The sequence below is a fragment of the Pomacea canaliculata genome, linkage group LG1 (genome assembly GCF_003073045.1).
Source record: "Pomacea canaliculata isolate SZHN2017 linkage group LG1, ASM307304v1, whole genome shotgun sequence".
NCBI classification, from domain to species: Eukaryota; Metazoa; Mollusca; class Gastropoda; order Architaenioglossa; family Ampullariidae; genus Pomacea; species Pomacea canaliculata.
Window position 1 is genome coordinate 22,118,879 of NC_037590.1, and position 26,365 is coordinate 22,145,243.

General features: G+C 43.1%; 1 protein-coding gene across 1 annotated transcript in view; it reads right to left on the bottom strand.

The window, feature by feature from the left end:
- Positions 1 to 26,365, bottom strand: part of LOC112565925 (netrin-1-like) — a 68,548-nt gene that overhangs the window by 24,168 nt on the left and 18,015 nt on the right. The window contains 1 exon segment of the mRNA XM_025241825.1: positions 1,350 to 1,538. Coding sequence (XP_025097610.1) covers positions 1,350 to 1,538 — 189 coding nt within the window.

Sequence of the window (26,365 nt, forward strand, 5' to 3'; positions counted from 1 at the left end):
TACAGAGGAGACACAGAACCCTGCAAGCTCTGGCATCTCTTTACATTGTATGTTTACTTTGTTTGCCACTGGAGGACACAAAGGGTTAATAGCAGATCTTTCTTCCCCATCTCTTTCTTTTTTACACCCCACCTCTCTCTCTCTCATGGTGAGCTACATACATACAAGTGATGCTGTGTGGCGTAGTCTAATCAAACCAATCTTTCTGCATTCCCTCCCGACTTTTACAGCTATCGTGTTCCAAAAAAAAAAAAAAAAAAAAAAAAGAAAGAAAAAGGAACTCCTCTTATGTGTCGACAATAAAGATGGTAATAAAAATAAGAACAATCAGCGTGATAAAAAAATAATCTCGAAACATTTATGAGCAGCAAGAGTGTATCGAGTTCTACATTTCTACACCGAAACCCAGGTTAGTAGAAGAAAAGCAGCGTTTGATAGAAAGTCGACAGGTAATAGAGCAGTTAGTAGATATTGTTAGTAGATATTGTTAGTAGATATTGTGTGACACAATAAAGTACACAGCAGGTGAGACCATGCAAGCAAAGTGGTTAACGACACTAAGCTGTCAGGGCATGATAGCTCGCAGCGGTTACACAAAAATAAAAACCAAGCAAAACACAAACATTAAAGTGAAAACAAGTCATGAAAGTTATAAACACACACACAGGCACACAGACACACACATGCAATGCATGCACAACCGCGCGGTAAGATATTCTTGACATTTTTTAATTTATTTGTCTTTTGGATCTTTTGATAGCAGGAGTAGCTGCCAGGGGTTGTGCGTGGAGGAAGCTCGGAGGTATATCAGAGAAGACGTTTTCATGCCGAGCATTAACAGGGTTAGTTACGAGGGTAAAGGGCAGTGGGGTTGGGGAACTTTTTTGTCTAAAATGCGAAAATAGTGCTTTTGCTCGTCCCTGAGGTAGAAGGACTTGACCACGAGTCTGCATTCCCTCTCCTACACACACACACCACCCAGTCACGTGACAACATAGCCAAGCTTCCGTCCCACCCCTTTTAATGAAGTCAGCAGCTGCAGGCTAAACTACTGAAGACGTTGATGCGTGCTTTCTACGGGTCACCATTGTGCTTTTCTACTGATCGGACATGATGAGTGCTTTCTACAGTTCGCCATGGTGATGAGTGCTTTCTACAGTTCGCCATGGTGATAAGTGCCTTTTACTGTGTCCATGGTGATGGGTGCTTTCTACGTGATGGTGATGAGTACTTGTCTCCATGGCGATGAGGCTTTTTCTACAGCTCACACACATCAAAAAAAAAAAAAAAAAGCAACCCTCGAGGAGGGCCTCCACACGGTGTGGGCCACGGTGGGCCCCTATGCCTACCTTTACACGCCCTGCGGTCAGCGATGGGTTTGGTGAGGTCCCGATAGTAGCCCTCGCGGCAATAATGGCAGTGACGGCCCGCGGTGTTGTGGCGACACCCCATGCACACACCCCCGCTGCGATAGCCGGACAGCTGGTACAACTCGCTACTGAAGCGACATCGCCGCGCATGCAAGTTACAATTGCAAGCTGCCAGACAAACAAACCAAACAGAAACCAGCCTTGAAGACAGCAGGCCCGTCAAGACAACACACATGTGTACAGCATGCAGCCCATACCTTTGCACGCCTTGCGGTGGGTGATGTCTTTGCTCTTGTCCTATAAAAGCCTTCCTGGCAGTAGTTGCAGTTTCTGCCGGCTGTGTTGTGCCGACATTTCAGACAAACACCGCCGCTCTTGTACCCTGATAACTGGTACAGCTCCATATTGAAACGACACCTGCTTAGCGTGCAGGTTGCAATTGCACGCTGAAATGAGAGGGAAGAGGTCAAGCAGGTGGATGATGATGAGGAGCATGATGAATACGTCTTCACCCAACGAGCGGCGATCAGTCAGACGTATGGATATTGTGATCACCATCTTTTTTCAGTCAGGAATGGTAATTTGTTTACACAAAAAATTCAGCAAAACTTTGTTTATATAATATAAATAAACCTACATCAACACTTTAACTGTCAAACAAGTATTCCAATGTAAAAATTCCAGGAATTTTTTAACTACCAACAAAACTTTCTTTATGCGATACGTGAATATAATAAAAAAAAACTCTAACCATTTCATGCAAATATAAAATAAAAAATAGAAATTAAAAAAAAATGAAAAGAAAAGCAATTTAAAGAAAGACAAAAATAATCGTTTGAACGGATAATGATCTGCAAAGAAAGCAACAGTTAACATGAAGAAACTCAATCGGCATTTAGTAACATCATTTTTTTGTATACATACTTGTTATCTTACGATAATTCAGTGACAACAAAACAAATTACACAAAATTTTCTGCGGACCCTCACTCAGCAAATAATCTTTCAGGCGGGTGGTGGAGGGAGGTGAAGATTGAGGGGAGCAATGAATGTGAGTATTATCAACCAAGACAAGTAATGGCGGGCCTGACCATATTAAGAGTAGATGGGGGAAAACAATTTCATAAAGAATACTGTCGTCAGAAACTATACAATATTCATCAGTACTTAGACAACTGACAAAGAACACATTAGGGGTGAATATTATCAGGAGGATGGTGAAACTATGCTCAGTACTTCTGGCTCCCCTACCTGACTTCCACTAGTCAGTCTTACATTCATCTGTACAATTCACAGGTTTAGCTTCCTGGGTGAGTCATTATAGAGAAACATGCACACCAGCAGGTAGACAGAGAGAAAATCTGAATTATTTTTGATTTGGTGCTTAGTTTATCAAATAAAGTGTGTGGGTGTAATCCTGAATTATTTAATGCTTAGCATTATCAACTGTTTGGTATTATTTACACGTTAGTACTATTGACTTGCTTAGTATTGACAAACTGGTATTGCCGACTGTTTGATATTATTTACTTGTCCAATTAAATTAAGTAAACAAGAAGGCGAAGCTTTGCTCTCTGATACAAACGCAGGATGCAAGAAGACTATTTGTAAACAAGCTCACAGTCTGTGTTGTCTGTTTACATCTCACCCTCCACCACACAATTGGAGGTTGAGAACTCTCATCAGTTTTATAGAAGGAATGCTAACAATCTTTCCTACTGAACCCAAGGTCTGACTTTGTTTATCACAGACTGGCAGACATTCTCACTGTGAGGTTGGTACAGTATTTTCTTTGCAGGCGGTGCGCCCGGGGTGTCAAAGCACCTAACCTTATCCTGCTGCTTCAGTAGGGCAAGGATGACTTATTCCCGATCTTCAACCCTACCCTCCCCTCACCACCTTCACCGGGTGAGGCTTTCATTTTGGAGAGTGAAGGAGAAGAATTTGAGAAGTTATTGCAATTTTTTTTTTTTTTTTGACTACGAAGAACGGCTTTAGGGATGAGGATGCTGAAAAGTCAGGGATAGTGACATGCGAACCTATGTCTGTATACCCGTCTGGAAAATATCTACTCCGGGGTGTTAAGTAATCACAACAGCATTATTGTTCTGCGTGAAAGAAAAACTGTTTCTCGAATACCGTGGCTACAACGAGGTATTACGAGACGAAGAAGAACTGCAAGCCAGCATCTCCCCGGGAGCAGGATGAGCGTGATTCACTCCCACCTATGTGTTTGCACCTACAGCGATGGCTGCGGAGCTTGGCAAAGGCCAGAGTTTCCTGCATGCGGCTCCCGTAGGTTCCCAGGAGTTTTATGGGTAGGGCTGCCGTGATTACAGGTACAAGGTATTCCCCTTATCGGTGCAGTCGCATATATCTGCACCACGCAGAAATAAAGGCGCACAATGTCGACAGTTATTCTTGGCAAGGCCACCGAATCCATGCTATCCGTTTGAGAATGGCTAACAAATTGCACATTATTGAAAATGGACTTTTTTTTGCGGAGCCACATCTCCCCCTAACCGACTACTTAGCTGCGATAAAACTATTAGCAACTTCTGTATACCCGGGGTAACTGCTTGGATGCGCCCATGTTTTATTAGATGGACTTCTTCTGGCAGTAATCGTTAACAGAGAAGAGGGGGAAAAAGACTCATCATGCTTACAGCAGGTGGAGATGTAACTGCCAGAAATTTTTTTAAATCGTTTCACACCATTTTGTGTTTTCTGCTCTGTAAGTCCGCCGGTGGAAACAGCGCCACTGAAGTGTCGGTCCTCGTGGCGTTAAACTGCAACGTTTCCTGTGTCCCGCCATCGTCTTGTTTCTGTCGTCAGCATTGTTATCGCCATTACCGCCAATCGTCCTCTCTGAACCCGTCTTCCGTAAGGTACATAACAAAATCTTGTGGTTTTCGTAATCTTTCAAGAACACTTCTACTTTTCATGCAAGATAATGTCACGTGACCACACGTTAGCATAGATACAAATTATGCTGTGCGTGTGGTGTGCGAAGCAAAAACGATCGTTTAAAAAGGAAACTAATAATAAAATGTTAGACTAAAAATTTTAATTAGAATAAAACAATTCAGATACCTCTTAAGTGTTTTGTGACTCTAATGAGAAATATTAATTAGTTTATGTCGACACCATTTTATATAAGCCTTAAATCTAGAGATGATCACTGTAATCTTTCTCCCTTGTTCTCTCTTCTCATTAAACTCCGTTTCTCTCAATATCTTTTGTCTCAGAAAAAATCGCAAAGAGGAAACGCATAGAAAAAAAAGCAAGAGGAGGAAATAAAAGAAAGAAGAGGGAAAAGAAGACGGATTGCTTGCGTTTAAAACGTGCATGTGGTCAAAAGCCGCTCCTGACTACAGCAGCTTTTAAATGTAAGTGCCTTTTCAACAGATACCCCAGTGTAAACATCCTCAACGACACAGAAAATAGGACGCAGCCAAAATGTCGAGCCCAGCTTGTAAGAGTGAAAAAAAAAAAAAAAAGAAATTAACAAACAAACAAAGAGAGGAACTGCCGACGTTTTCAGCCTTGGGACCTTAATCTCCCACCAGGTCTTAAATACCAGTTGAAGCATCCCTTTAAATCCGTCAGTGTGATATCTGAAAGTGCAAGCTGATCTCAATCTGGCTCCTGTTACACCATCCTCCGCTAATTTCTGTCAGCAAGGGAGAGAAATGCCTGCTACGAACTCTTCTACTACAATGTGCAATGGCAATGTTTTCGGGGCGCCCAGCATTTGGCCCTCACAACTATTCTCTCCATGCAGTCAGTGTCTCTCAGCAGTCCTCTGAAGTTTCATCACTTTCCACGGCGCAGGACAACTTGCACGTGGAGCACATCGCACGTGGAAACTCGACTCTAAACACGTGCTGAGTTCCGAAAGGAACAACAAACTTCCTCGGACTACTTTTCAAATAAATGATTACGCCGTCTTTCAAGAACAACAACAAAGCCCCTCTCATTCTTTCAGCATCTAGCTGATCAACTTTTTCTCATTTTTGCCTTGCCGATGAGCTTCGTCCTTCGTTTCTTCCCTTGATTTCCGTAGCAAACTGCGAAACAATCCATACATTTTATTGTGGTTTGCTGTGTCTCGCCGATGGTCATAATTGGGGAGGTGAACAGTTATTCCTGGTCTGGATTTAAAAAAAACAGAAAGTACTTCTTCAGTCCCACACTCCTCCTCAATCCGCAAAAAAAAAAAAAAGAAAAAAAAAAAAAAAAAAAAGAAAAAAAAGTAAAAAAGATGATGGTAGTAACACATTGCGAACAAGAAGTTACCAGCACCTGCCTATCATGCGAGGAATTGTTTGAAGGAATAGTTAAACGTGCAATACTTCCAAGAAGTCTGCAAGGTTCTTGGGCAAACTGGAAGAGACCAGTGCCGAGCTCATCCCTCTGCAATGGAAGACATTTCATGGGGACTAACGGCCTTAACTTCACGTAGTGATCCAAATATTACTGTATTCAAACGGTCAGGTGACAACATGCGCAGAGAAGGAAAAAATAAAAATGCAAGGAGAAGGTGGAAAAAGCAGTCTTAAAGCCAATCAAACCAGAAAGCAATTACACAAAATTCTATAGAGTGAAACGTCTCTCATCAGGACTCCCTTGGAGTACTTCCCTGACTCGTATGAAAGCCGACACCAATACTTGAAACAGTATCATCTGTCTGGGTATACCGGGTGGCGGCAATCGACAGATGTGATTCTGGAAGGGCCCGGGTGTTCCTCGCGAAGACCTCTGGTGCAGACCCTCGTCAGGGGAAGAAGAAAGCGACCTGGCCACTTGACCCTGTTCCGCTGTGCGCCCATGTCGACCCACCGCAGCACGAGTAACTAGAGGAATGTCTCTCGTTAAATTCGGGCGATGGTGGAAGTTCGGGAAAACACGCCTCAGAGACACCCTGGGTACCAGGGCTGATGTGCACAAGCGAACTTAAATTTCTTACTTAAGTTGGCCGACTTAACCGCAAACTTTACTCAGCTGAGTTCGCTGCTGGCGAGAATTCTCATCGGTGTGCACAAGCGGACTCAACTGCTTGCTTACTTAAGAAATGGGTCAAGACAGTGACCTCTCGTCCTTTTCGGAATTGCCCGAATTCTCTCGCGTCACTGGCTATTTATAGACAAACAGCCAATCAACAATCGCTTTGTTCGTGTGTTACGCTTTTATGTTTGGTCTTGTTCAGTCTTTTCAACCACGATACTATCTTTTGAGATTGAGGTATTTGCCTGAAAAAATGGAAACAATTATCAAAAAAAGAAAAGACCTACGTAAAAGACTGTATAAATTAAACTACGATAGCAAGCTTGCTAAAATAGAATGTTGTACAAAATATGATTAAAGAGAGTTAATTAACTCCATTAGGAGAGTAGCAATACTTATAAGTCCTTAATTTTATCAAAACTAGTACACCTTTGGTTACTACTACCTAACCCTCCAGACTTTGTTATAAATGACATACAGAAATCTATCTTTAGGTTTGTATGAATGGAAAAAAATTATATAATTAATAGAAAAATATCCAGGCTGGAGGCATGGGCATACCTGATGTTTAAAACTTATATGAATGCGTTAAAATTATCATGGCTGCAGAAAATAAAGAAAAGTAACCACAACTGGAAAAAAATCTTCTGTCTACACATAAAATAATAGGTTATTTTGACAAACTGTGCCCTGCAGTTTGCCACTACATGTATATTAATGCAAAAAGCTTCTGGATGGATATACTAAAAGCATACAGGATTTTTGGAGAGAATATAGTGTGTGATAAACATGAAATTTTGTCAGAACCTATCTTTCGTAACGATAGAATAACAATTGGAATAAGCCAATTCTATATAGAAGATGGGTGGAGAAAGATGTATACTCAAACACTTGACAAATGAAAGAGGAAACTTTCTATCATATCAAGCTTTTAAAAATAAATATGATGTTAACATTTGACTTTGTCTCTTTTAATGGTTGCATAAAGGCCATAAAAACATACATAAACTTAAATAGAAGGAATAAAAACAGATTTATCTCCTTCTACATATGACACAAACAAAACTCTAAGAATAATTCGAACAATACAGAAAGGAGCAAGACCATATTATGATAAATATTATCTAACACATGTATACCAAACTGTTGCTTTCACTGGATAAAAGGATAAATAGAAATGTTTGATTGGCATGTTATATTTAAAGCAATGGCTAATATAAAAGATATTAATTAAAACGGCTTCAAATCAGAGTGTTACATAGAATCCTGGCGACAAGAGTAATATTATTCCACATGGGACTAGAAGAGGATGATGTCTGCAGCCTTTGCAGAGATGATAAAGAAAATATTCAGCATATTTTTTTGGAAGTGTAAATTTGTTAATTTTTTTTGGAAAAACTTACAAAATTGTATATTAGACAAATGTGCAAATGCTCCTAAGATAACTTTTAGTGAACATTTGATTTTATTTGGATGCAATAATAACTTTGAGACAGATGGTCCACTTGATTTAATTTTATTGCTGGCAAAAGCATACATATATTCTTGTATATTTTAAAAAAAGTTATCCCCCAGTTAGAACCCTATATCCAAATATTGAAACACAGATATTGAATTGAAAAATTTAATGCATGTTTAGAATTAACCGAAGAAAAGTTTGCTAAACACTGGCTATCCTGTGAACATCTTTGTTAACTAAACTAAATACTGATTATATACATTTATCTGATCTTGATTATCAAAAACTACATATGTCTTGATATACATTAATATTGTGCTGTCCTCCTATGACACATGGGCTCCAAGGTGCATTCTATGATGATTGCTTTATTGTGTGGCTCTCTGGGCAGATGTATGTATTCTTAAAATGTTTGTTAATTTATGTGTATATGTTTGTTTTTTATGTTGGTATATTGTAAAATATTGCTTGTTAGTTATGTATACATATATTGTTATGTATCTGTAAAAAATCATGTATCCCTTATGTCTCCTCGTAGTCTGGATACCCTATACCTACTTGAAAATGTGTGAATAGACATGTTTTCCTTCCCTGATTTGGTATTTGTATACGTGAAGATAATATGTGGGTGAGCTATGCCTCAGATGTAGCTAATGTCATAAATGTATAGATAAGTATAAGTTCAGTGTACAGTTGAAATGTGCGGACTGCCTGAAATATGTGTTATTTATTGATGTATGTTGAAAGCTATCGGTATTTGTGTAGGCTACAACTAAAAGACAAACCACTACAACCTATATGATGTTACTAGCGTCAGCTGGTCCTTTCATAGGGTAGGGCATGATGAGATGGAGGAAAGATTTGTGTAGATTGCCAGAGATATGTTTGTTGATCTATTTATGTAAATTGATGTGTGCGGTAGTTTTTGTTATGTTTTGTTTATGTATTGACCGCAAAGAAAAAAAATCAGCTGTGGAAAGACATAGCAGTTGCCATCAGTGCCATCAGCAAAAACGGGAATGGGCCCAAATTTTTAAAAAATGGTCAAATTTAAAAGCCAGGGTGGTCGATGTCCTCCTGTATTAAATCGCACAGGTACATGATATCGACTCGCCAAAAGCGAAATCGAGCGTAGAGTTCAACGTCGTCGTACAGGTCAAATTGTGTGTGTTTTATGCCGTGCCAGCAACTAGGGCTATATCACGGATCATACAGGTCAAAAGGACTGTGTCTGTCACGAAACACACGTTCCCTCATCAAATGTCTTCTTATCATCATTCTAAAGCACAGTCATCTCGCTGCCATCTTCTGTCACTCTTCACACGAAGAAATCAGAAATGTGCTAACTTAAGTCGCCCGACTCAGTTAAGTAAGGGTTTATACCTGGGGGAGGGCAGTCTTAAAGTTGAGTAAGAAATTTTGTACTTAGCGGACTTGAGTTGTCTTGTGCACACCGAGTTACTGTACTTAAAGTTGAGTCAGCCAACTTAAGCTTAAGTTCATGTTTAAGTTCGCTTGTGCACACCAGCCCAGGTCTCATCCACACCTCTTACTTGTCCCCTGCGTGAGTGGGTGTCCTGGGGAGAATCTGACAGCTTTCCTACTTTTTTTCCCACCCGTCCTGTCTGAAGTTTCTAGTTAGGGCTTGAGCTCCACGGCTACAGTTGAGTGATTTCGGCAGGTGAAAGAGCCTGGCGCTACGTTTCCACATCTGGTTTGTTCGGGATCCGGGCTTGATGGACCCTTCTTCCTTGCCTCCCGTCGTCGGTAAAGCCGGTTGTTTGTGCGCCATAATTACCTGGCCAACCTGGCGCAGTGGGATCATCTCTCCCCAACCATGGCTTCCGGCTCGCAACCGCCTGCCAGGAGCGACTTGGCTCGGTGTAGGCCAGTGGGAGGTGTCCTGTAGCTGTGTGTGTGGTGTCCTCTAGATGTGTGTGTGGTGTCCTGTAACAGTGTGTGGCTGATGTCCCGTAGCAGGTTTCACTCAGTGCGGAGCAGTCTGTGTGTGTGTGAGAGAGAACGATGGGGTGGACCAAAAGCAAGCTCCACTCACTCCCGAGCAGTGCATGCGGTTTTCTGTAGCAGGTTCCCCTTTACCCTAGACATCCCAGCAAATCGCTGTCTGTAGAGATGGCCGAGGTACATAGATCACTCCATGGTAAAGAAAGAGTTTCATATGACAATAAACATCCACTTCTTAGTTCAACATGACCAGAAGGCCTCTAACATCTCGGAAACTCTGTGTGTTAAAGAAACAGGAACCTGTCCTTCCAGTGCACGATTACTGCGCGCGCTATCTCGGCCTAGTGGGTGTGAAGAGGTAATGTCTGAAATTCTACCTACATCAGAGCCCAGGTCTGGCACAGCAAGCCGTACCTCTCTCGCCGCCTGGTCCTGCCTCCTGGAGAGTTCATAGACACGCGAAGTACCGCGTGACCTTTCTCTTCATCAACACCCTTCCAATTCTCGTTTTTCCCCCTTCATTTACCGAGTCACTTGACACTATTCGGCCACCACCCATCCTCCTCCCCCCTCATTGTCAAGCCTGTAGTTGTTTTTTTCTTCTTTTTCTCTCTCTCTGTGCGCAATCTTTTCTTGTCAGCCTCCATGGTTCGCGAATCTTTCTGGTGCTTAGTCTCAGTGCTCGAGGAATGGCTTTCAGTGCAGCTCTCAGGCCACACTCCTAGAACCCTTGAAGAACATTTGAGGTGTTCACTCTAGAGCCTTCAAGCAAGTGAGGGAAGCTAGCAGGTGGCAGACTGGAATTAAGTGCTTAATTTCATCCTGTTTCACTTACATTTTATTTGATGATTTTCCGAGTCAGAAAAATTTTGTTCATCCAAGGGCTACATCGTTGTGTCGATTTAAACAGCATCGCTCCGCGTATCGCTGCGAACCCTTCTTGTCCTGGTATCAGTGCTTTGTCCTCTCCCACCCCACTCCCAAGCAAAAGAATTTCAGTTATTTGTCATGTCGTCCTGGTTGTTTTATCTGTATTTACCTGCAAGCCACGACACCAGCCAGCGTCAGGGTGTTTCCACATTCTTTCTCGTCCTCTGAGCCCAGACACACTCTGGGAGTTCCTTCCAAGAAGGATGTTGGCCTAACATGTAAAATAAGAGATAATAAATAAGCTCACCTTACGGGTAAGAAACACCGGGTCACTGCAGCCTACCGTTGGCAACGAAAACAGAATTTAATTCAGTCGCAGTTTGTTCACATCCTCTGTGAACAATCGGGTGCCTCGCTGAAGTCTCGGAGAAGAAAGGTTGTACAGAAAACTTATTGCTTGATGTTCGCTGGAATCTTTTCTGCAAAATGCACAGTTCGTCGAACATGAAGGGCATGACCGACAAATCTGACACACAAAGGTTTTAATATACGATTTATTTCCCTGCAGTTTCGACCCCTCGATTGGCATCCTTTTTTATTTTTAAGACGGATTTGTGCTTTCGGAACTATTTGAACATCCTTTTAAAGTCGCCTAAGCTCCTAGTGTTTCAAATATGTTAAAACTGCGGACATTCTCCTTAATTTACACAAAGGTAAAAATCTCATAAGAGTGACGGCAGGATAGATAAATAAATAAAGATTTAATGGAGGAAAAAAACACATCGTGCACAGCTGGAAATATTAACTGTTCATTGAAGATATAACAAAAGCTTGTTTTCCCAGGGTCCATGGCACTGGCCTGTTCATAACTCAGTTCTGCTCGCAGCTTGTGAAAGTGACGGAGAGGCTGAGGCTAGTGAAACTGACGGCTGTTAAAGAACACGACTGTGAAACTGACGCAGGGACAAGTGAAACTGACGTGAGGCGGCAAGCTATTGAAACTGACGGCGAGGCTGGCTGCTGCTGATAACGGGCCCACGCGCCGTATCGCCACGCCATCTGGACCATGGGAGGAGATAACCGTGTAACCCGGGTGCTCGCTTTAGCACCTCAGGTACCACCGTCCGCCGCCCCCGGGGCCCAGCGGCTCCTTTGATCCCGGGTGTCGGCGGCCACACCTCACCTGTGCCGCAGGCCGTTCGTCACTCATCTTCTCCCCTTCACCTACCATGTAGCTCACAGTCTGGAGCTTCTTGTATTTTTTAAAAATCTTATCACGATCCACCACCCCCCAAGTAAGGTTTATGGAGTAAGGGAGGGAGGAGAGTCCTGGGCGATTTACTTTGAATAACTTTACAGGATTCAGGTTTCGCACTTGCTAAGATGAGCGGAAATATTCCGCGAGGTGGAATCTGGACAGGTGGGTGTTCGAAAAGAACTGTGAACACGGTAGAATCAGGTAACACGTGAACGAGAGAAAAATCATCCTCATCCTTCCCTCACCCCTATAACAAATGTTAGGAGTCAGTTCCCCAAAACAATATACATTTGAAGAAAAGCATCACCGTAACACGTTTCTGACTGCGCGCTTTCTTCCAATATAAATAAAAACGAGAAGTCGACTCCAGAAAGGTATCTTTGCCACAGAGGAAACAGGTTTATCATTGGTAAACATAACTTTATCTAGTTTACATGCCGACCCCGGCAGTATGTTTGGAAGCGAGTCTCTGTCAGTCAGGTGCCAAGATAAACCTGGAAAAGCACCACATCCTGGCATTCTGAAGACAGGTCGTCTTCCCATCTTTTCTGGAAAAGGCGAGGAGGGGAGGGGAGCGTTTGAGGCGAGAGCGATCGTAGCGTGCGCTGGGTGTCGTGTCACCATTAATTACCCTAAAGGTTCACAGCTGGCCCTACGACAGGCCCAAGATACCCAAAGCAGCCATGCTCATGCAGGGTAAGGTTCCCCCGTATTGCATCTTTAAGGAAAAGATTTTTTTAGTTTGTTTGTTTTCTTCGGAGTAGCCTAAGCTTGCTTTTCTAAAGAAGGTCTAAATTATCAGGCAGGTATTTTATCAGGTTGACAAGAATGTCCACTTCTAGGGATGACATCACTTGCTTGTGATATAACGAGGTCCTGAGTTCAGATAGTTCGTTTAGGTACACTCTTTCTGGATGCGATACCTGTTCACACGGGGCTATGTGAATGCGCATGCGCGCGCGAGACCGAGGCGTCACTCCACCAACAACAGACAAAAAGACAGCACAGGTGCCATTGAAGATCTGGCGCTATAAAGGTTTTCCGCAAAGTTGGCTACAAATGGAGCATCTATAAGGCTAGTATGATGGGCGGGCATCAATCACATTCACGGCACAGTTACAGCCCTTGTTCTAAAGTTTCATTTAAAAAATCCTGAAGGATGGATGGGATCACTGCCACCACAGAAATGCACTGAGATCCCCGCGCTGTGTGTGAAGACATCATCCGTTTTAAAAATCTAAAGATATTAAAAGGTATTATGTGAAGTCATCAGATAACCATGAAATTCCAAAAGAAAGGCCACTAAGTACTGCGCGAAAGAAACCACTCAGACTGGATCCACTAAGCATTTTGAAGTATGTACATATTACAGGTCTACAGAAGTTCAGTCGGAGAAGAAAGAAAGATCGGCAGGCTGACTAGGTTCTTGCCACCTTTTTTAACCCCCATTATTTCTTAAACCAAAATAGAAAATACAAGAGGCTTTCTAATGACTGACAAGGTTCCCTAACACCAACAACGCCGTCACTAGTGCGGATGTAGTTATGGGCCATTCACTCGGGTACAAAGACTGCTGGTGGCCAATGTGTGGAGAGCACGAGTACATCATGGCGCTGCTGTCGTTATGTACCAAGCAATTTCTTTGCTCGCAATCCAGGCTGGTGGCACATTATCCGAGCTGGGTGGTCGGTCTGCTTTCTTCTACAGTTTCATTACTCGTCTGCCAGGAGCTGATGTTGGAAGACGGGCCTTGGATCATCCTGTTGTCTCAAGATGATCCTGTGATGCTGGGATCATTGTCATCAATGATACGTGAATTGCGCCTTCTGAGTTGTATAGACTATTTTAAATACACAGTATTTTGATGATCTTGGCTAGCAGAGTGAGAAAGGAGTACAATTATCTTTCTCTTCTTTTTATTGTTGTATTGTTAATGTATTTCTCTCTTCTTATTTGCATACAGACATGCTCTAATGCAATGACAGATGTAATAATTAAAAAAAACGAATATAAAGCTCGAACCAAGAACGTCGAAACCAAAATTAAAGGGGAAAAAAACTTTACTTTTACTATTAAGCCAGAGAGACTCACCACGAACACCCAGTGGTTTTCTTTGCACTAATAACCTGGCAGGCCACTGGCGCTCATCGATGAAAACCCGTTCGTGTAGTCTAAATGTTACTTCTTATGTCCTTTTAATTACTTCCTTCCAATTAAACGCAAAAAAAGCCAATGGTTAATTACAGAGCGCTGTAGGTCTGTCACTCCCACAGATAAGGGAGAGAGAGAGGGGGGAGGGAGTCCGTGGTCCCTCCTGCACGGAGTGAACAGAGGTCGTCCTCCGCCAGCACAGCGAGCGCGGGGCGGAGTGGCTGCCAGCTCCAATCATCTCATTGTTGTGTGGGTTATCGCAAAAATGTAGCCAACATTGACAGGCGGGAAAGTGGGCCACCTGTACGGGTGGGGGAGGGGAGAAGGGGGAGCGAGGGGGGGAGGGAGCGCCGAGGCCAGCGATGAAGTGCATTCACATTCACAGGCAGCAGCAGGGATGATGGGCGTTATGCCTGCAGACATCGGGAAGTCTGCCGGAGTCGGGGCTGGCACCACCGAGAGTAACTCTGAGAGAGAACTGCCTGGCAGTCCATTCCTGGTGCCACAGGATGCGTCCATTTGTACACCACTCGGTTTTCTTTCACTCCAGCTCGCTGTAGTCCTTTCATCTGCAAGAACCACTCTACACGACGGCCAAAAGTTTACCGAGTTCACGATGAGAAAGTTTAATGTGTTTAATGCAAAGGTTTGATTGATGTGTTCATAGTGAAGAAGGTCAAGATGTGAGCCTCTTCCCAAGTTAAACGTTCAATTTGTTCATATTCGCAAGTTGGTTAGATAGGTTCGCTTTCACATCTTCAAGAACAACTTAAACTTCCATTGTCTTGGTCGCTGACCACAAGTCTTGAACAGCTGACCTTTTCATTAGCACCTGACCACCACCACAACCCCATCTCTCATCTCCTTTTACGACAAGCGGAAGCATGCAGATGACTTAAACGTGAAGTAGTTGCAGGTGGTTGTGTATCACCACTGTCAGTGAAACTAATACATACGACCATTATGTCCAAGATTATTGTCAGTGTGAATGGATCGGTTTATGTGAATGTGAATGTGTGAATGCCGGTTTATGTTTCTCATTGCTGGCATAACTTGGCAGTTACTGTTTGCTCTTACCTTCTCGCTCGTTCGTGTGTGTTAGCGACAGCAGAATGTTTGTAAATCTCCGTCAAACTTGTGACACGCATTTGTTAAAAGTAGATATATACATTTACATCTCCTTCCTGTTATGACAATGTGTATCTATAGTTAATAAAATGTCCAAAATCACCGCTGCACTCATCAATGCATATTCTGGAACAGACAATCCTCAAACCGTTCTTAATGAAATATTTTATCACCTTTTTTTAAACCTTGACGCCTTTTCGCACTAGAATTGCAAAAGACGAATGTAAAAATTACCCTGGTATCCAAAAATTCAATCCGGTAGAAGTTATTCTTGTGAACTCTAACCATGCTGCATAATGTTTGCAAGAAGAAAATGTCTTCAAAGGAATTCCTCAAGAATTCTGACGAGCGCCAGCAGTCATAACGGTTTTCAACATAACTTGTGTCTTCTTGTCTCCGGTCTGACCTCGTCATTAATGAGAGCAGGTACAATGGAATGTAATCTCTCTATGTAGCACTGCTGTGATCTGCATGTGTGCGGTCCCCTGACCTCACATTGTTGACATTTCACCTCTGACACCGCGTCCTTACTTCCAGCGGGGTGTCCTGTACATCACGGGTATCATGCTGCATCAGCTTTCAATGTCATTCTGGGGTGAGTGAACAAGGCTCAGTTATACCCAGATACCCAGACTTCGTTTTACACAGCTTCAGTCGTTTTCCACGTGTAGGTGTGTATGAGCATCTGCACGCGCTGGGATTCGCTCCCTTACATTCCCCTTTCCCGCCGTACAAAAACATTTTTTATCCTGTTTCTGTCAGCCAGCCAAGTGGAAGTACCCCCCTCCTCTCGCCCTGCTGTTTGTTTATTTCTATTTCTCTTATTACCATCTGCTTCATCTTGTCAAAATATTGTCTCCTTCACCCAACACACGGCCACAAATGCTTCTCCCATAATTCATTGCATGGACGTCACTACTTCCCATAACTCAGTCGCGTTTTTTTCCTCCTTGTATTAAACCTAATTCCATCGACTTGATCGCCAAACTCCCGCAAAAAAAGCAAACACTGCAAAAATGAAATAAACGTTGGTCTTACCAGATAGAATACAGAACAAGCTGTAGCGATTCCATAAACAGAAAGGTGTAGATAATTGCCTTTCCAAAAAAAAAAAAAAATGGGAGGGAGGGTCTCTGCTTTACCAGGAGACCGGAAATTTACAGTTACCTGGAATCTTTCTGGTTTTTCTGTAACCCATGCAACCTGAAGACACAAAATGCGGGCAACAACCACCTCAACCATCGCTTCTTTCCCTAACCTCGTCATCCGGGCAAGTTGCGGCCCCAGCGGAAGTGCTGCAGCTCGTCGTGAACAGCGTCACAGCTTTAATGACAACTATTATTATTCCTTGTGCCGTGCTCGAGCATGCAAATTAAAGAATGAAGGAGGGTCCACACGATCACAGCATTGGCATGTTCCGCACTCGTTGACAGAAGATCGCGGTTTATAGAGCGTGCTGGCGCTGAGAATTTTCTAGTAGGCTAAGGGGCGGTAAGTAGCAAGTCCAACTTCCTCAACCCCTAACTCCCACCCAAAAAGAAACAACAAAAAACAAAGAGAAGAGATGCAGCACAAAAAGTAAACACACATTATGGTGATCCTTTTTCAACAACAACAAAAAAAAAGAGAGGAAGAAACAAAAGGGGGGAAAGCAATGAACTGCAGTCAGGTATTATGGGCAGTAACATTTGTCACGCATGATTCAGTCAAAGGCATTGTTGACAGATGTGTCCTAGCAGATAAATACAAAGAAATATGTTCTTGGAATCTCCTACTTCCTACTCTACAGACTTAGACACACTCACGTGACTGATGGTTTCTCTCTTTCCCCAAGAGTGATGCCCCATGGAAGTTTAAAGACCAAACTGATTCTATATCGCCATTAACAAAAGAATTGATTGTTTATAAGGACAAACAGATCCTACCTTGGCAATTAAATAAGAGAACGGAGGAAGACAGACTTTTCCGAGAAGTAGACTCCCACCCCGGGCACCATCATGAGCTTACAATGGGCGGTGACGGACAGCAAGTCACGTGACCTATTCTGCTTTAATGGCCTTAGTTTGATTAAGTTTACGTAAAAACCTGCCTTTAACAGTTGCGAGTGTCACGTGCTAATGGCCGTGACGTTAGACGAACGTGTTTACACAATAAAAAGCCAAGGTTTATTATCTCTCCGAGGTTAAGTTGAATGCACATCGACCAGTAAAACCGGGGAAGGGAGGTAAAACGGGGTAAGGGAGGTTTCAGCTCAGACCAGCTGTAGTAAGGAACTCAAAAAGACCCTGTTTCAAGTCTCTGATTCTAAAATTCTCTGCGACCTTCACCGGATTTTCTATGAGCGTGTGTATGCGCCCGTACTCACACACACAGTGACAATACGTGTGTTCTCTTTCGCTATTGAGAAACGGGATTACATAGACTACACAAGTATCCTCATTATCCTATCACATATATAACCAGTCCCTATCAGAGGCAGGGAGTGATGGGTATAGTAAGTTTTGCTACACCCATGTTAGTAGTTGTACCGTTACCCTTACGTGTCTGCCTTTTTTATTTTCCTTCGTCTTTTCTCCTTTCCTTTTTTTTTCTGTAAACAGAATGTAGGAGGGACATTAAGGGAAAGGCATAAAAATATTACCACTTCAAAATATCAGAGCACATCTAACACCCCGGTAAGACCAACAACTCTATGTCAAGCGCGATAACTGATGGATTTAAATGGGTTACTGTCGTTACCACGACAGCGCCTCACTGATATCTGTCCAGAGGGGAGAAAAAACTAACAACGGTGGATTTTAAAATGTTTTCCTCTGCGGTTCGCAAATCTGCAAAAAGTAGATCAAGGGAAGAGGAATGTGTTTATCAGTTGCTTTATCAACCGCACACGTAAAGCCACCAACACAACAGTCCTTCCACTGGCAGCAGGAACGATCCCACGCACTGGTTCCTTCTCGCCAAGTCTCGCGTGATGGTGAACAGAGGTGACGAAGAGGGAATAGATGCAGTGAGGAAATCAGGAGAAAATCTAGCCTTGTAGGTCTCATTAAAAAAATGTGTGCACCAGAACAAACTAAGGACGATGGCAACCCTCACCAGATTGGCTTTACCACTGCGACAATCCAATATTTGAGGGTTTTAGTAAACACGGCATGTTAGTCATTTCAGATGATCACATGTTCGCTAAAACTATGACAGTGACTTTTTTTTTAAGTTTTACACTTCAGGCCCATGGATGCCACTCCGCCCACCACTACGCAGAGGTCAGAGGTCGTCCACGCTTAGCCATTCATTGGCTGCGCGAGGTCAAGGGGCGCCCTGTCAGTCGCTGACTCGGGTAGTCACCCGAGGAGACTTGCAGGCAGAAACGAGGCTCAGGAAAAGTATCTTCTCGCCAAGCGATACCGTGTGTAAGGTTTCGCATCTGCGGAGGTCTGAAACACGATGACTCAGCAAACACCTGCAGCCCTCTGTCTTCGCCCGCATCACTCGTCGCAGAAACCCGAGAGGTAAGAACACAAGCCAAGTTCTCGGGCCTCCATACAAGCTCCACCACGCTGGATCGCACCCCGCTACCCTCTTCTCGTGGGATTACGGGGAGTACATAATTGTGCTGGAGTTATAGCCCTTTTACATCCGGTAACATGTGTCCGAGGGCACGTCGACGAGTGATTAGTGACGTCAGCTCACCGCTTCCGGTGAGGCCGATGGCTTCCAGAGTTACAACAATCGCCTCGAGTTACGCGGCTTTTGTAGTACAGCTTGCATGCACGAGTGAGCGAGTGCACGTGTTGGGAAGAGTGATGGAAAGAAGGAGCGAACGACACTTTCCCCGGATGTCCGTGAGTGTTGTGTGAGCTCGCACCTGCATTAATATGTCGGTGAGCGTGCTGTTTCTCGGTGACAATCCGCAGTTTATAAACCTCTGGCAGGATGGGACAAGCACCAGACTTGTTTTCCTGACCAAGAACATGGATTATGGACGTATGGTGGGGTCTGCGGAGACTAACTCTAAGCGTTTCGAGAAGATGCAGGATGTCAAGGTATCACGAACCGTTAAACAGTTTAATATCCTCAATCGCGATACAATTCTTAAAGTCCATAGAATAATAGTACACTTGCGATAAGATTTTACTAAGTGGTTTAACCTTTCTTTTCTTTCAATGAAAGAAATACAGGTCAAACCATCACAGTGCTTCGCAATTACACTCCACTCTAGAGCAGTGGTTCTCAAAGTGTGGTCCGCGGACCACTAGTGGTCCGTGGGCATAACTCAGGTGGTCCGCGGCTGACAGTCGTCATGTCAGCAAAGTGATGTTAAGTGATGTATTCCTCGCATTACATTTTTAATTATAAATTACGAGTTAAGTAGTTTTGTGTCAACGTATTACACTTACTACTGTCACAGAAAGTTACATTTAGTTTTTGAATTGAAAATAAAACAAATGCCGGCAATTTAAAATTGAAATTCATAGTACAGACTGATTTTTTTAGGCCTTAGTGGTCCGCCCATATTTTTTACTTAAGTAAAGTGGTCCGTGGTCCGAAATACTTTGAGAACCACTGCTCTAGAGTACCTGCGGTCCTTACTCTCGTCCTAGTCCTGTCCCTTTCCCTGTCTTTGTCATCCTCTCCCACGAGAGGGACAAGCAGTGGACAACAACGCTGGAGGGGCAGCGGCGGTGATGAAGACACCTGTCACCTGCCAGCAGCCTGACTCCTAGACAGACGAGACTCACGCCGTCAGACCACGGACATCCAGCCACGCTCGGCTGATCACGGGGTCAGGGGAGGGTAGAAGGGAGGAAGCGAGTGGGCGGGGATTTCATGCATATGCCCCTGCCCACACGCCCACTGATACTTATATTAACAATAATCAAAATAATCCGCACCGCATAAATCTCAGATTTATCTACTCAGCTCTATTTTTATTCCCAAGCTCCTATATCTGTTGGTTGAAACCGCGAACTAAAACAATGACTGTTAACCTTGTAAGTAAAGTACGAAACTAAAACAAAAGCAGTGTTCGTGAGACAAGGCCCAGTCATCATGAGGGCTTTACGGCTGATGGGACTACGGAGAGATCGAGTCAGTCAGACTGCCAGCTCGGTCACGGCTACCCTGTTGATTCTCACACATTAACAGACCAAAACGTAACCGGAACATAACGACACGCCCCCTAGTGTCAGCATAGCACTAGTCCGCGGTCACGCCGGACTGAACACGAACAATATACAACAGTCAGCAGGCGGAGGGATCTGGGAACTGGAGCAAGACAGCATGCGATGGCTTCTACTAGAGAACGCCGACAGTCCACCCACGAGCACGCTTCACTGCACAGGAGGTTGTCAACTGCCTGAAGTCAAAGTCTTTTTTTTTTAAGGTGACAGGTCTGTTACACCTCCTTTACCCGCCTTCTTTCCTTGCAGTAGTAAGGCCTTGAACCGTGACCTTACTTCCGGCAGATTTTGTCTGATGTTGTTGGCGTCGACTCTCCACCTGACACCAATTCCTGTTCCCTCTCCTACACCACGATCTATTTCCTTTCTTCTTCCCTATTTCTTTCCTGGCATGTGTTCTCCAAACATGCTGGACGAAACGAGAATCGTATGTGCTACCTACCTGGGAGTAAATTACAAGCGATAAAACACCACTTCTACATAAATATTTGATGAACTGCTCCCTTACACCCCGACAGTAATGAAGGTATTAATGCTCAGCACCAGCAGCGGCAGATAACACAGGCTAGCGACTCCTCCAAAGGGCGGATAATGAGGCGTAAGGAATGCCCAATACTATCTGATCTGTTGTCTGAACACTACTCGCTTCAGGCATCCAGGAGGTGAATGCAACCCGCTTTTCATGGACGTGGAGGGAATGTTGCACACAGCCCTCAGCCCCGACTCCAGGCTGGGCCCCTATAACTAGGGACAATCCTCGGCTTCGGGTGCAACCGCGCCAACATCATCGGCCCACCGGGACGGCAAACCCCGGCAAGCCAGCCAACTGCCGCCAAACAACCAAGGTTAATCGTCGCACAAAGCGGGGGCGACAGTTCATGACTGTGAAATCGTTTGCAGTTACACGTTAATACCGGTCCCCAAATCCTTTGATTAGAGGGGAGAGTGTGTATGTGTGCGTGCCTGCTTGCGTGCACGTCTGCTTATTTATCCATCGATGTATATATTATCTCCCATCCAGTGCGTGCATGTGTATAAATGAGGGGGTGGATTGTTCAGGTAAATGAGAGTCCGTCTTTTATTCGCCGCTCTCCTGAGTGGGGAAGCGAACAGGGGGTGTTTGGAACCTACACCTATTCATTGTGAGACGTAATCTTTCTGTGGTTTCTGGAGGATTAGGCTGATTACAATGCTTCTTTGTTCGGGCTTCATCCTTTTTCACACCTCCCTGCTCTGTAGACAACAATCATTTCAAACGGTGAAACCGGGCTCTGCAACGGCTTTGTCTACGGCTGTTATTTTATCCTTCCTTCCATTCGGTTTCTCTTCTCTTTCATCCTACTTTTCTTTCTCATTCTGTCTGCATGTCTGTTGAGCGCACGCACGCACACATACACACCACATTTCATGGCAAACATACTGATAAAACAAGTACAGAAGAATTCAGGGGGACTGATTACAAATCTTTTAAAAAATGCGGTTAATAACACCACATGTGTAAAGAATGCTGTCAGATTTGACAGCTATCCTCAGGCTGTAAGAAATGTTTATCGTCAGGTGTAAACATCAGCTGTAGACGTCCCAGTCGACCTCACATGCGCCGACTACAGGTTTATTTCTGAACTTCCAAGATTAAAAAAAGGCAACTAGGATTTTCAAGCATGCTTTTTCTGTCCACGTCTTCCTCGATGGACCAGATCCACTACCGAGTGTTATTCATAACTCGTAAGTTATTTAACACGAGGCTACAACAGCATCTACACACGCTGAACAACACCAGACACCAGAGAAGACATTTTACCTTTAGAACTTCTACAATCTGACAGATGAAAGGAGCGAAGTCTCTCTCCGTGTTTTTGCTTAATATTCATTGATTAGACTCATGTCCCTCCTTGCATCTTTTCTTCCTTCATCGTCCAATTTGGCGTGCACGTCTACATCATCTATTTACTCTGATATGCGCTTTAAATAAATTTGTATTGGACTCTCGGCGAATTCAAAGGCACGAGCTCCATTAGAGCGATCTCGATGCTCAGCTCCTGCAAACCCCATCATCCTGGCGCTAAAAAGCCTCATTCTAATGAAAAATCCAGGAACCAATCCGACTTCGTATAAACCCACTGTTCCCGAGCAAAGGGACAATATCTGAGTTCCGACAGCAGATCCCTTCGGTGCCATACGGGACATCAAAGCCCCACCAGGGAGGGAGTAGGGAGGGAGTTCTCATATTACGACCGACTCCTCCGTGATAAGATGAATGAGACGCTACCGGCATGTCAATCAAAATCCTTCTCCTTGCTTTTCAGAGACAAATTACTATTGAACTTTCATTCCATGAAGCCTGTCAGAAAAAGTACTTTCTGATATAATTTAAAAATAGAATTAGTACTTGGTTGTGAATGCATTTGTATTTCTTTCTTAACTAAATCTTCTGTTCGGCTGAAAAGCTTGGGTCTGAAGTGTCGAAATCACGAAATATTTAAATAGGGATTCTGCTTACATTATTGGTATCTAAGCTCTTGTGAAGAACATTAAAGAATCTGTCAATATTTCAATCATATAGTTCTAAACAGTAAGTTCGTACTAAGAATGCTGTGTACTTGCAGGCTACAAAGCAAGGCAGGAGATTCCAGTAAAGATGACAGCCTACGGAGCGGAAAAGAATTTGGTACAAAAGATATCCACTTCCTAGACTTCCAGGCTCCCGAAATTCCTTCAGAATGAGACATCCGGCTAAGATTAGCGACGAATGCACATGTTAGGTTCCCTACAAAAATCTTGCTTTCGTGAAAGAAGACAGGGAGGGGGTGAAAAAGAGTTCCAACTGATATTCTTTAATAATAGAATGTAAAAGAGCTAAAAAAGCTCTTTGACACCAAGGGTGGGGTCTCATTGTACACAAACTCTCCACCTTGTCTCTCTTTTTTTTCTAATTTCTTGACCAGACAAAGAGATGAATAGAAATGCTATTTCTATGGGAAGAAATGTTATCTTCTCAATTGATACTTCTCTGCAGAAAATGTAAAACATTCTCTGTTTTCGCTTGGGTAGTGTTGGACGTGCATGAATGCTTTTCAAGACAGTAAATGTTTGTGGCCTGACTGAACACAGTAATTGGCTGTTAACAACACAAATCCCGGGTTGATCGACCTGGTATAGCAATGCAACAAAAACCATTTGTGGCTTTTTATAGGATCTTTAGCACCTTTGCAAGCTTGAAAGAAAACTGGAGTGAAGACGACAGAAATTAGAATAATTTTGTTCTTTTCGTCCGTGGGCTGGTTGTAAAAATTTTCTTTCTTTTTTTCAATTCCGTAAAAACCGTCCGAGGAAATATATTCAAGCAGCTTGCTGGTCGCGTTCACTATTGTTGAGAGAGAAGTGTATAGTTAAAATGAAACGCGTGGTGCGTCTACAGTCGCCATATTGCCTGACACACGACCAGCGACTTCGATCAAGGAGGGAAAGTTCAGGAGTGGTATGTAGCACATGTCAAGGTTAGGGCAAGGGTTTTTGTTTGTTTGTTGTTGTTTTTGCAAGTAGTATCGATGTAAGTGGGGAAGGTATGCAAGAAACAGCTGAAGGATAGTATAACAGCTCTCCGATTTCCATTACATAACCAGATTTTATCTCAAGTAATCTTTTAGACCAACGCCGCCCTGATATTTGTTTTCAAGATATTGCTTCGGTGCTCAGTTTTAATTGAATGAAAACAGACTCTCTTCTTTCGTGTGTGTGTGTGTGCTATGACGAGAGAGAATGTTTCAGAGAGAAAAGGAAGAAGTTGGTAGAGGAATTATGGACGAAGTTCTTGCTCTTGGTCATTTGTTGGAATAAGACAATATAACAAAACAACTGGCAAGACAACTTAACACTAGTAACGAATTATTCGAAGAGCAAGTTCCCAGTCTTTCTTGTGACCCAATTTAAAGCTCTGCACCTGCAAACACCCCAGCGGAGCAAAGAAATTGAGTTCCTTGTCGCCAACAATTACGCACGAAGTTTCTCTTCTCGTGGGCCTGGCTTTGTCTGCTGTTGCACCTATGTAAGGATTATGTATATTACTTTATCTATATATTTACACTTACTGCTTACTTAAAGTTTGTTTGTTGGAGTAAATTATGAAGATAAAATAGGAGCACTGAAAATTTTCTTAAATAAACTTTACAATAAATGTTTCTCGTAACATTAATTATTATAACGTTTTAAATTGATTATTTAACTTTATAAAAGTTTAGAGGTTCGTCGTTTTAAATATGTTCAAACAGGATGGTGATATAGGGGAAAACATGGGTTCAGAGACTATTCACACATCCCGGTTCACAAGCCTGATTCTGGCGAGGTAAAATTTACGCGCTTAGCACCGTTCGCACCATTCCCCTTCCTCTAACACCACAATCCACACAGTCCTCATGCCACGAAGAAAACTTCGAGAAAGACGAGCTGCATACAAAATGTCCAAAGTAATAGGATGATGAAATAAGATTTTTTACTCAAATAAAGCGCGGAGTACTTTGAGCCCTTGCTTTCTAATATTCTTGCTGCGTATGGCTCTGGCGATAAGGGCCACGTGTCTGGACAAAACTAGCGATAAATGTCGGAGAAGAAAAGCACGGGAGCTCTTCGGAGCAGAAAGGGACTGAAGATATCCAGAAGTGCACTTAAGGAACAAAACAATACCGCAGGATGGATTCTTCAACTCGGGTCACAAATTAGCAATCAATGGATATTTCGCGTTACACTCCTTGCCTCGGGTCGGGTGAAGACAGTGATGAACTCTGAGCTCAGCGTAGTACAGTCGAACCTAGACTTACTCGTGGTGCACAGTACGGTTCCGAGAAACATCTTCATGATGGCCCTGAAGGTGTGTGTGCGAGGTGAGAGACCAAGGAGAGTTTTTGTCGTGGTTGGATGCTCTTCTACTCTCGCTTAAACGAGTGTGGCCCAAAAGCTGGAGAGTCAGACCGGTATTATTGTTCCAAGTGCGTTATTATGCTCTGTTTTAGCTGTTGATAAGCATGCACATGAGGATAGCACACCTACTGAAGAGCTGCTACAGGCCATGAAAATTAAACTAATTTAGCCTTTTAATGAAAATCATTGAAAAAGAGCAAGACACATCGAACATATAATAAATCTCTCTTTTTGAAGTAAACTTCCTTGAGTGAACAGATTTACACCTCGTATTTACGCGAGGACACTCTAATCTGTGGTAAACTAAAAGGTTTATTTTTCCTAAGTTGCTAAAGAAGCACAGGATGAACACTGATCTCACGAGCATCCTTCGGACAGTTTGTTCCTTCGGTTCAAAGCGAGCAATAAGATATGAACTTTACTCAGATATCGCACGAGAATTAATTTTTAAATTTTAAAAGGACGAGAAACCAATTAAATTAAATTTAAAATCTTTAAATCCCTACATACTTTCTTGCCTTTTTTTTTAAGTCCATTGGGTCGTGTACCCACTGCGAGAAATCAACATACACGATACAGATTATCTCCCGACACCAGAGTTATCTCTCAGGTGTTGGCAGCACAGTGACTTGATCCCATCATAGAGAAGAGCACATGTTAGTCTCTAACAACTCCTTACTTGCACTTGTACTGGAACAGCGCTTGAATGTCTTTCTCAACTACAAAAACTCTTAGACACAGAGAACTGGTTTTTTTAAATTTTTTAAGTGAAATAAATTTTAAAAAGAAACTCAAAAAGAGTGTAGAGAAACGGTACAAAGCAGCAACTGCTTGACTCTGTGCAGTTCTGTGGCTACCTGAAAAATTTGCTTCCGGGACCGAATTTGCACTTGATTTGCTAGATAACAGATTCTTGAAGCATCCTGCAAGTAGCACTCTGAGTTAACTATCGGCAGGAAAAACTGATACGTTCTCGTTGATATGCTCAGTGTCAGTTACAAATTAATATCTCTGTGAAACGATGTACAGCTCGGCATCTGTACCAGTTTACAGTAAAAGTTTGT